Below are 12667 nucleotides of genomic sequence, written 5' to 3'. Positions count from 1 at the left end.
GTACTTATTACATTTTTGTTGAAAAAAAGAGCAACAAAAAAGATTATTTTCTAGAATTCAAATGTCCTATTACCGTTGACAATACTGCCTGAGAAAAAATTTTGACCAAGAAAGAATTTGGCAAGTAATAATCCCAATTTATCTTAACATTTCCAAACAACAGACAAGGTAACAAAATGTTAGTAAAAAGTAACACTAAATGTTTACATGCTAATCTGAACTTAATTTGTGTAAATTTAAGATTTCCTTCTCTTTTTATTAACAGCTTTGAGATATAATTCATATACAATTCACTCATTTAAAGTGAAATTGGTGGTTTTAGTATATTCGCAGCCTTATACATCCAAGTACTATCCTAATTTTCATCATTTTCATCACCACAAAAGATACTCCAAAATGATTAGTTGTCGATCCACATTTACCCCTCACTCCAGCCCTTAACAACCAGTAATATACTTTGTTTCCACATATTTGCTTATTCTGGATATTTTACATAAGTCATATAATACGTGACCTTTTGTGACTGGCTTCTTTCACTGAGCACAATATTTTAAGATTTATCTATGTTGCAGCATATGTCACTATGCCATTCCTTTTTATGGCTGAATAATATTCCATTATATGTATGCAGCATATTTTTTTTATCCATTGATCAGTTGATTGACATGTGGGTTGTTTCCATATTTGGGGTGTTATGAATAACACTTATACAAAAATTCATGTATAGGTTTTTGTGTGGATACATGTTTTCAATTTTCTTGACTATAAACCTAAGAGAGGACCAGCTGGGTCATATGTTAACTCTATATTTAACACTTTGAGGACCTACCAAACTGTTTTCCAAAACATCAAGAACACTTCACATTCCTACCATCAATGCATGAGGATTTCTTTCTAATTTCTCCACACCCTCACTAACACTTTAATCATATACTTTTTTTATTTTAGTCATTCTAGTATATGAAGTGGTACCTCACCGTGATTTTAAATTACATTTCCCTAGTAACTAATAACATGGAGCATCTTCTTCATGGGTGTTAACTCCTTACCCATACTGTGACTGTATTTGGATAGGGCCTTTAAGGAAATATTAAGATTAAATAAGGTCATAAAGGTGGGGCACTAATCCACCAGGACTGATGTCTTCATAAGAGGGTCTGTTCCTCTTTGAAGAGAAAGAAAGGTCTCTCTTTCTCTCAGCATGCACAGAGAAAAGGCCATGTGAGGACATAACATACCCTTACCCCAGCAGTAAGAAAATTGATTTCTGTTGGTTAAGCCATTCAATCTGTAGTATTTTGTTAAAACAGCCTTAGCAAATTAACACAATGCACTTATTGGTCATATCTGTATTTTCTTTGGAAAAATCTCTATTTAAATATTTTGCCCATTTTTAAAATGGGTTAGTTGTCTTTTATTGTTGAATTTTAGGAGTTCTTTATATACTCTAGACACAAGTCCCAAATCAGACATATGATTTGTAAATATTTTCTCTTACTCCATTGTCTTTTCACTGTTAGCTTCCTTCAAAACACAAAATTTTTAAATTTGATGATGTCCAGTTTATTTACTTTTTCTTTGGTTCTACTGCTCTGGGGGTCGTATGTTTAATCCAAAGTCACACAGACTTACACTTATGTTTTGTTCTAAGAGTTCTATAGTTTTAGCTCTTACACTCAGGTCTATGATTGATTTTTTATTTCATATTTCTACATGGTAATATAGTTGGGGTCCAATCTTATTCTTTGCACATTGATAACTAGCTGACTCAGCACCATTTTCTTTTCATTGCAGCTTTATTTATTTATTTGAGGTATGACTGACATATAACATTCGACTAGTTTAAGGCATAGAACACAATAATTAGATGTTTGTATGAGTATACATCATTGTATTGCACTGCATAGACAGTGTTTTTATAAATTAACAGTTTATGGCAACCTTGCGATGAGCCAGGCTATTGATGCCGCTTTTCCAACAGCATTCGCTCACTTCCTACCTCTATCACATTTTGGTAATTCTCACAGTTTTCAAACATTATATTTGTTATGATGATCTGTGATCAGTGATCTTTTTGTTTTTTTGTTTTTTTTCTTGTTTTTTTGCTGGATCAATGATCTTTGATGTTACTATTGCAATTGACTTAGGGAGCCATACTCATGTAAGACAGAGAACTTAGTCTATAAATGCATGTGTCTGGATTGCTGCAAAGACCAGAAGTTTACCAGTTTTACCATCTTTCTCCCTCTCCTCCAGCCTCCCAATCCCTGAGACACAACATTATTAAAATTAGGCCAATTAATTACCTTACAATGGCCTCTAAGTGTTCAAGGGAAAGGAAAAGTCACAAATCTCTCACTTTAAATCAAAAGCTAGAAATTATTCACCTTAGTGAGGAAGGCATGTCAAAAGCCTAGATAGGCTGAAAACTAGGCCCCTTTAACAAGTTAGCCAAAATTGTAAATGCAAAGTAAAAGGCCTTGAAGGAAATTCAAAGTGTTACCCCAGTGAAAACATGAATGATAAGTGAAAAAGTCTTATTCCTGAGATGGAGAAAGTCTGAGTGATCTGGATAGAAGATAAACCAACCACAACATTCCCTTAAGCCAAAGCCTAATCCAGAGCCAGGCCCTGACTCTCTTTAGTTCTGGGAAGGCTGAGAGATGTGAGGAAGCTGCAGAAGAAAAGTCTGAAGCTGACACAGGGTGGTTCATGAGGTTTAAAGCAAGAAGCCGCCTCCATGACGTCACAGTGCAAGGTGAAGCAGCAAGTGCTGATGGAGAAGCTGTCCCAAGTGACCCAGAAGATCTTGGTAAGATCATTAATGAAGGCGGCTACACTGAACGACAGTGCTTCAATATAGACAAACAGCCTTCTCTTGGAAGAAGATGCTATTCAGACTTTTCACAGCTAGAGAGGAGCAGTCAGTGCCCAGCTTCAAAACCTTTAGGAACAGGCTGACTGTCTTGTTAGGGGCTACTGCAGCTGGTGACTCTAAGGTGAAGCCTTGACCATTCCATTCTGACAATCCTAGGGTTCTGAAGAATTATGCTAAATCACTCAGCCTGTGCTCTATAAAGGGAACAGCAAGGCCTGGATGACAGCACATCTCTTTATAACGTGATTTACTAAATATTTCAAGCTCACTGATGAAACATACGGCTCAGGAAAAAAAATTCCTTTAGAAATAGTATAGCATTGACAATGCATATGGTTACCTAAGAGCTATGATGGAAAGCACAATGAGACGACCGCTGTTTTCATGTCTCCTAATATAACACCATTCTGCAGCCCACGGATCAAGGAATAATTCTGACTTTCAAATCTTATAATTTACAAATACATTTTGAGAGCATCTGGGTAGCTCAGCTGGTTAAATGTCCGACTCTAGATTTTGGCTCAGGTTCTGATCTCAGGGTGGTGCAATCAAACCGCAAGTCAGGTGCCCCACCTGCAGAGGTCTATTTGGATTCCTTCTCTCCCTCTGTCCCTCTGTTCCCTCCCCTCAACGCTCTCTCCCCAAAATAAATAAATCTTTAAAAATAAATAAATAAGGGCACCTGGGTAGGTCAGTCGGTTAAGTGACTGCCTTTGGTTAAGGTCATGGTCCCGGAGTCCTGGGATCAAGCCCTGTATCAGGCTCCCTGCTCAGTGGGGAGTCTGCTTCTCCCTCTGCCTCTCCCCCTGCCTGTGCTCTCTCTCTGTCAAATAAATAAACAAAATCTTTTAAAATAAATAAATAAATAACGTAAAAATAAAAATACATTTTTGTAAGGCTTTATCTCTCATAGATGGTGATTCTTCCAATGGAATTCAGCAAAGTAAACTGAAGACCTTTAGGAAAAGATCTGCCATTCTAGATGGCATTAAGAACATTCACGATTCATGGCAAGAGGGCAAAGTATCAACAGTAACAGGAGTTTGGAGAAAAGTTGATTCGAACCCTCATGGGTGACTCTGAGGGGTTCCAGACTTAAGTGGAGGAAGTCAGTGGAAATGTGCTGGAAACAACAAGAGAACTAGAATTAGGAGTGCCGCCTGAGGATTTAACTGCATTGCTGCAAGCTCATGATCAAACTTTAACAGATGAGGAGTTGTTTCTTATAGATGAGCACAGAAAGTAGCTTCTTGAGAAGGAATCTACTGGTGAAGATGCTGTGGAAATTGTTGAAATGACAACAAAGTATTTAGAAATTACATAAATTTGGTTGACAGAGCTGAGGCAGGTTTTGAAAAGACTAACTCCAGTTGTGAAAGTTATACTGTGGGTAAAATGCTATCAAATAGCACTGCATACCACAGAGAAAACCATCCATGAAAGAAGAGTCATTCAATGTAGCAAAGGTCATTGCTGTCTTAAGAAACTGCCAAAGGGATGCCTGGGTGGCTCAGTCCGTTAAACATCTGCCTTTGGCTCAGGTCATGATACCAGGGTCATGGGATTGAGTCCCTCATCAGGCTCCTTACTCACTGAGGAGCCTGCTTCTCCCTCCCTGCCATTCCCCCTGCTTGTGCATTCCCTCTCTCTCTCTCTGACAAATAAAGAAATAAACAAATAATCTTTAAAATTTAAAAAAAAAAGGAAAGAAAAAAAGAAATTGCCACAGCCACCCCAAGCTTCAGCAACCACCACCCTGATCACGCAGCAGCCATCAACATTGATGTGGGCACCAAAAGATGAAAACTCACAGATAGCTTAGATTATAGTTAATGTTTTAGCAATAAAGTATTTAAGGTATAACTGCATATTTAATAAACTACAGTATTGTGTAAACATAACTTTTATACATACTAGGAAACCAAAACTTCACTTGACTCACCTATTACAATGGTCTGAAACTGACACTACAATATCCGCAAGGTAAGCCTGTATCTGTTATCAGCATCATCTATTGAAAAAACTGTTCTTGCCCCCACCGTACTGTGCTGGACCCTTGTCAAAAATCAAATGACCTTAAATGCAAAGGCTTATTCTCAAACTCTCAACCCCTGTCCCATCAATCTACATGTCCATTTTATGTCAGTAATATACTGTCTTGATACTGTAGCTTTATCATAAATTTTGAAATTACGAAGTGTGAGTCCTCCAATTTTGTTTTTCTTTTTAAAATTATTTTGGCTAATCTGGGTCACTTCAATTTCCATATGAACTATAGAATTAGGCTGCCAATTTCTATAAAAAAGGCACTAGGGGGGCACCTGGGTGGCTCAGTGGGTTAAAGCCTCTGCCTTCGGCTCAGGTCATGATCCCAGGGTCCTGGGATTGAGCCCCGCATCGGGCTCTCTGCTCAGCAGGGAGCCTGCTTCCTTCTCTCTGCCTGCCTCTCTGCCTGCTTGTGATCTCTGTCAAATAAATAAATAAAATCTTAAAAAAAAAAAGGGCACTAGGGTTTTAATATGGATTGCATTAAATTCGATTAGTTTGGGGAAAACTGCCATGATATATGCTGAATTATGTCCTCCAAAAAGAAATGTTGAAATCCTAATCCCCAGTACCTCTGAATATGACCATATTTAGAAACAGGGTCTTTGCAGATGTAATCAATAAAAGGAAGTCATACTGGATTAGGATGGGCCCTAAGTCCAATGAGTGGTGTCCTTATAAGAAGGTCATATGAAGTTAGCTTTGATCATTTTTATGTAAAAGATTTTAGAATTCCCATGAGTTCAATTAACTTCCTTCTATGTCTTCTCAGGGTTCTTTCCTTATGGATGGCAAAGCTAAAATATTGACCAAAATAAAACAGTGGAGTTGGGGAATTGTTTATGTGGCTCTCCATCTCAAATGATTTTCTACAACTAGCTGAGTTTGACCAATCAGACTGATTTGAATGCATTTGAAAATAAAATCTGTACCCAGGGGGAAAAAAAAAAAGAGGGCCCATGAAGACACAGGGACACACAGAGTCACCGAGGAGAAGGTCATGTGAAGTCAGAGATAGAGAAATGAGTGATGCATCTGCAAGCCAAGGAACCCACCATGGATTGCCAACAACCACCAGAAGTTAGGAGAAGAATAGAACAGATTCTCCCTTAGAATCTCCACAAGGAACCAATCCCACCAACAGTATGTAGCCTTCCATAATTGTGAAAGAATAAAGTGCTGTTGTTTAAGCCACCGAGTCTGTGGCAATTTGTTATGGCAACCCAAGGAAACTAATACACCATCTGCACAGTATCAGATCTCCCCATCCATAAGCATAAGATGTCTTTCCATTTACTTATATCTTCCTCAATTTCCTTCAACAATGTTTTGTAGTTTTCAGTGTACAAGACTTGGACTTATTTTTTTAAAGTAATCTTTACAGGGGCACCTGAGTGGCTTAGTTGGTTAAGCATCTGCCTTAGGCTCAGATTATGATCCCAGAGTCCTAGGACTGAGCCCCACATCAGGTTCCTTGCTCAGCAGGGAGTCTGCTTCTCCCTCTCCCCCTCACCCAGCTCATTCTCTCTCTCTCTCAAATAAATAAAATCTTAAAGAAAAAAAAAAAATCTCTATATCCAATAGGGCCTCGAACTCATGACCCCAAGATCAAGAGTCACATGCTCTGCCAACTGAGCCAGCCAGGCTCCCCAAGTCTTGCACTTATTGGGCTAAACTAATTCTTAAGTATTTTATTCTTTATGATGCTACTATAAAAGAAACTGTTTTCTTAATTTCATTTTCAAATTGCTCATTGCCAATCTATAAAAATGCAACTGACTTTTCTACATTAATCTTGTACCCTGCAACTGAACTCACTTATTAGTTCTAATAGATTTTTGTGAATTCCTTACGTTTTTCTATATACAAGATCATGTCACCTGTGAATAAAAATGGTTTAACTCCTTCTCCTCTCTTACTTCCTCCTTTTATTTATTTTTCTTGCCTAACTGTCCTGGCTAGACCCTCTAGAACAATGCTGAGTAAGAGTGGGGAGGGCAGACATTTTTATTCTGTTCCTGTTTTTACGGGAAAAGCATTCAATCTCCACCAATTATGATATTAGCGTCGGTTTTCACAGAGGCCCTTTACCAGGCTGAAGAAGTGCCCTTCTGTTACTGCTTTATGTAGTTTTTATCATGAAAGGGAGTGAAATTCTGTCAAAGGTTTTTCTTCATCTCTTGGTATTATCACATGTATCCTTAAGATTTGAACACAATTAGAGCTAATTCTACACTCTGGTAAGCAATTTCATGTTAATTGTTCCATTATCTATATATAATTCCTCCCCTACAGAACTCAACAAGTTAGTTTCTTTATGTATATGTCAGTAATAAAGCTTTGACAATTATTCAACTTAACTACCACTTTTTCTTTAAAATACAACCATATTGGTAAATTGAATATATTTTATTTTATTTTTTAAAGAACAGAATATTATTTTATTTTTTTCTAAAGATTTTATTTATTTGACAGACCGAGATCACAAGTAGGCAGTGAGACAGGCAGAGGGAGAGAGAGGAGGAAGCAGGCTCCCTGCAGAGCAGAGAGCCCGATGTGGGGCTCGATCCCAGGACCCTGGGATCATGACCTGAGTCGAAGGCAGAGGCTTTAACCCACTGAGCCACCCAGGCACCCCAATTGAATATATTTTAGCCCTTAAGAGCAAATAAATAAAAGCCTCCAAGAAACTTGCAACCTAGAGGCAAAATAAATAACCATTTTCATATGTAACAGGAGAGGAATGCATATACCAGGGAGAGTGGAATACGAGAGAAGGTTCCCAAAACACAAAAACGCAGTATTTATGGGATGCAGAGGAGTTAATCCAGACAAAGAGGGAGAAAAAAGTATTCCACATAGAAGAAATTGTATGTGCAAAGGTACAGAGTGAAGAAATGCATGCAATTCGATGTTACTAATAAGGATTGACTGATACATGCATATGTCTGTGGCAAGAAAAAGCTATGCTACCAAGAGATGACTCTCTGGAGATACCGGTCAGAGTTCTAATTTTATTCTTCTCATTCAGACTGATACAGTCCATTGTGAACAAAGAACTTTTTAACTATATTTTACCTCATACTGATACAACGTATTCTGCTCCAGCAGGGGAAAAAAAAGGTAGATAGAACATTGTATCATAAATATATTCATATAAATTCACATACATACCACACATACACTTATCATTTGTTCTCCTCCACTTTATCAACATATTCTGGATTTTTATCTACTATCTAACAGCTAGCTTTAAGGAGTCTTTGATTATAGCACATTATTTGCTTTCTCTAAGGCTCTTTCCTCTACATACTAACTTTATTTACCATTACTAAAAATTAAGAAATATTACCAACCTATTGCCACTTGGATACTGTACTACAATGTCATGATCTTCATCAATGCCACAAACAGTTCCAGTTGTAGTTAAAGTCTCAAACATGCCATCAGTCCATCCTCCATGACCGTGCTGCAAAGACTGTACAATTTCTAGGTCAAGATCTATATTTACCAAGTCACCGATCTGCAATCCACCAGGATTCCTATTGCCATTTTGCTCACCTGTAATTACAGAGGGAGTTGAGAGAGGAAAAGGAAAACCACAACAATATCATGCAACTGCATTATTTTTAAATAAAAACAAGCTCTAGATATTTTCATCTTAAATCTAATCTTAAAATGTTTTGAGAGTATACTCAATAAATATCAGATTCTGGAGTTAGCATCAATAAGAAAGAAAACAATCAGACTCACAAACTCAATGTGATGATTTATAACAATTGAACAAGAGCAGAATCTCTTAGACTATGCAAACCTTTATCAAAGTTCAGGGTTTTGAAAACATTCACTTTTCTGCCTGGATGACTTGTTGACTATCCATGCAATAACCACACTACAATTACGTTATTGAGGTTCGGTAACTAACTACAGCCACAATAATTAGCTAGAGAATATGAAAGAGAACCTTGAAATTATTTTCTTCTCTGAACTACTTAGTACTATTTTTTACTAAATGACCCCTGTGATTTTTTTCCTAAGGAACATTTTTAAATATTTAAAAGTCCATTCCTTAGATTATTTTCAAAACTAGTTCTGGTCAGGATTCATGATCAGAAAATACCATGACAAGGGACCCAAAATATGTATGCTGATTCTACACTTTTCCTGTGAAGGCGAGACACAAAACAAGGAAGTTTCTGAAAGCAAGAAAAAGGGATGATCTTGTCAAAAATATAAATATTTCTGGGGCGCCTGGGTGGCTCAGTGGGTTAAAGCCTCTGCCTTCGGCTCAGGTCATGATCCCAGTGTCCTGGGATCGAGCCCCACATCGGGCTCTCTGCTCTGCAGGGAGCCTGCTTCCTCCTCTCTCTCTCTCTGCCTGCCTCTCTGCCTACTTGTGATCTCTGTCAAATAAATAAAATCTTTAAAAAAAAAAAAAAATATATATATATATATAAATATTTCTTCTACATTCTCCTTTAAAAAAAAAAAAAATCAGGATATGCTGTAAGAAAACAGCACTTTTTAGCCGAAAGGCAAATAAAGCTATTTAAACAGAGGAACATAGGCAAGCATTAGGATACTAAAGCCTTAATTAGAAGAATGTGGTAAATATTTACCAGCAATAAAGAATCCGTAATATGAAAATAATATTGTTTTATCTTTTTCTTATTTAATGACACATGAAAATCTGTTAATTACATAACCTTATTTTTTCATTTTTGTATTTAGAAAGCGATTTTACAAAAATTCTAAGGAATTTATAAGCATTAAATTGTCAGATTCTATTATTAATATTTAAGACATACTGAAAGTCTAACACAAAATTTTTCAACATGTTTATAACCAAAAGACAAAGGTTTCAAAAAGATTATGACATATAAGTGGTATATCAATTCTCAAGATATGACAACTTCTTCAGAGTCTGAATAAATTTAAAAAACGCATACTTCAAAAACCAAAATAAAACCCAAAACGTATCTCCTTAAATAACTTTTTTTAGAGCCTAATTTAAACATTTTCTGATTTCATGAATTCTGACACACTATTTAGTAATTTTCACTAGTCTGCTGACTCACCTAGCACAGGGCAGTGATCTCTGTAGAAAGAACCTCCCTTGGCATCCTGGACACACTTGAGATCAGACTAAGAAGAAAAGAAACCAGAAAAATCAGGCTTGAAAACTTCAAGTATAGCTCAGTACCTAAAATAGGCAAAAATGTTCATTCAGAACATACCCTCCACAAAAGTTAGTAGCTCTAGGTTAACAGTCACACTAAACACTGCTTTCAAAAGCACCTATCAAAATTAAAAGACTGATCCTCAGACAGGTCATACTTTATTTACCTTTAGCTTTCCTTGAAAGTTAAAAATTAAGATGCCTAGATCTTTACCATTAAAATACTTACAAAAACACATATAAGACCTCAACAAATACCTAGTATTTAAAATGTACATAACACTTCCATTTTAAAGATACTTTTACAAAATAAAACAGCACAACTCATTTGCTCTGTTCAGTCAATTTTATGACATACACAAGGCAGGTATTAACTCATTTAATAAAGAAAATTATCCAAAACTAAACAGACAGAAAATAGAAAAGGATAGGACGCAATCCAGTCTTTGGTTCCTCAGCCAGTTAATTTTTCTGTTTATGTAAACTTTAGTCCTTCCTTCCTAACTTGGGCAACTCAAGTTCCTTCCCACTTAGTTTTTATAAGAAAACAAATTATTTTTTAAGTATCTCAACAGGGAGGCAGTTGTCAGAAAATATGAACTTAGAAGAGCAACCTTGAGAGTTACTATAAACATTTAGATTTACTTTAAAGTGCCTAATAGTATAAGGGGTCAGTATATACTTACTGTATTAAGGAAAGGAGCTCCCTTATAGAGAGAGAGAGAGAGGGACACACACATATACACACACACACACAACTCAACTCCCTTTTTTATAGCCTCCTTTGCCACTAGAGCATCACATTTCGCTCAGTCCTAGCCAAAGAGACACAGGGATCAAATTGTTTTAATGTGATACTTTAATCCAATAATTCCACTTTTAGGAATCTATGCTAAAAAAATACAAGCATAAATGAGCACAAGGATGCTTACTGAAATGTTTGCAACAATTAAAAAAAAAAACAAACCCAGATACCATTAAGAGAAACTATTATATAATGGCATAACCATACAGCGGAATACTACTCAGCCATCAAAAATGATCAACCCATACATGCGCGCGCGCACGCACACACACACACACACACACACACACACACACAATATATATATATATCTATATATATATATATATATATATATATATATATATATATATATACTACTCATTAAGTACCTCTGCACATATAACTTCTAAGGCTTCATCTGAAGCAATAATCAGAATCCCCAAAAATTCACAATTTAAAAACAGGAGGAGGCATAAAAAAAATGAAAAACTGAAAACTAATGCTATTTACAAGTATTAAAATTGGCAAATCAGGTATTTTTAGATTCACGTTGTTGGCTTTTTAATTTATCCCATATAAATATATTTATTCCACATAAATGGAATTTATGGATATGGGTTATGGACATGGGATAACCATTATCCCATATAAATGGAATAAATTAAAAAGCAAAGGGACAGTGGGATATTTTTCCCCTCCTACCAAGGGGCATAAAACAGTTGGGACAAAACAAAAGTTAAAGAATTCTCTGAAGGAGGAATGTATTCGAGACGGAAAAGATATAAAAGGTATTAATACTTTGGCAGTAATATTTAGTCGTACTCCATAAATTAAATAGCTGAGGTCAACATTTGAACAGTGATCCATGAAATGCAGAAATATAGAGCAATCCATTGAATAAACCACCATTATTCTCCTAAGCATGTAATTCGAAGTGTTTTTATTAGGTCAATCATTCTCTTTTTTTTCCCACCGATATTGGTTTTTTTAATTAACACATAATGTATTGTTTTAGGAGTACAGGTCTGTGATTTACCGGTCTTACACAATACCCAGTGCTCACCACAACACATAACCCTCCCCAAAGTCTATCACCCAGCCACCTCATCCAGCAACCCTCAGTCTGTTTTCTAAGATTAAGAGTCTCTTACGGTTTTTGTCTCCTTCTCTGATCTCACCTTGTTTTATTTTATCTTCACTTTCCCTATGATCTTCTGCCTTGTTTCTTAAATTCTGCTTATCAGTGAGATCATACGGTAATTGTCTTTCTCTGACTAACTTATTTCACTTAGCATAATACCCTCTAGTTCCATCCATGTTGTTGCAAATGGCAAGATTTCATTTTTTGATGGCTCAGTAATATTCCATTGTGTATATATACACATATATACACACATACACACACATCTTCTTTATCCATTCATCTGCCAGCAGACATCTCAACTCTTTCTGTAGTTTAGCTATTGTGGACATTGCTGCTATAAACATTAGGGTGCACATGCCCCTTCAGATCACCACATTTGTATCTTTGGTGTAAATACCCAGTAGTGTGATTGCTGGGTCCTAAGGTATTTATTTTCAACTTTTTGAGGAACCTCTATACTGTTTTCCAGAGTGGCCACACCAGCTTGCATTCCCAAGATCATTTTCAACTACCAACACTACTCTTTAAAAATAGAGGGGGTGAGGGGCGCCTGGGTGGCTCAGTGGGTTAAGCCTCTGCCTTCGGCTCAGGTCATGATCTCAGGGTCTTGGGATCGAGTCCCGCATCGGGCTC

At 36.6% G+C, this 12667-nt stretch overlaps 1 protein-coding gene and 1 pseudogene across 1 annotated transcript in view; one reads left to right on the top strand and one right to left on the bottom strand.

Moving 5' to 3' along the window:
- The window catches only part of LOC111142494 (mindbomb E3 ubiquitin protein ligase 1), a 130866-nt gene that overhangs the window by 84737 nt on the left and 33462 nt on the right, over positions 1 to 12667 (bottom strand). Inside the window, exons 5-6 of the mRNA XM_022495703.1 lie at positions 10003 to 10069; positions 8281 to 8485 (exon numbers count right to left, since the gene is read on the bottom strand). Coding sequence (XP_022351411.1) covers positions 8281 to 8485; positions 10003 to 10069 — 272 coding nt within the window. The remainder of the gene's footprint in view (positions 1 to 8280; positions 8486 to 10002; positions 10070 to 12667) is intronic.
- Positions 2313 to 4700, top strand: LOC111142659 (annotated as a pseudogene).

Source organism: Enhydra lutris, unplaced genomic scaffold (assembly GCF_002288905.1).
Source record: "Enhydra lutris kenyoni isolate GAN:26980312 unplaced genomic scaffold, ASM228890v2 scaffoldscaffold8, whole genome shotgun sequence".
NCBI lineage: Eukaryota > Metazoa > Chordata > Mammalia > Carnivora > Mustelidae > Enhydra > Enhydra lutris.
Note: the sequence above shows the minus strand (reverse complement) of the source record. Positions and strands in the feature narration are given on the sequence as shown.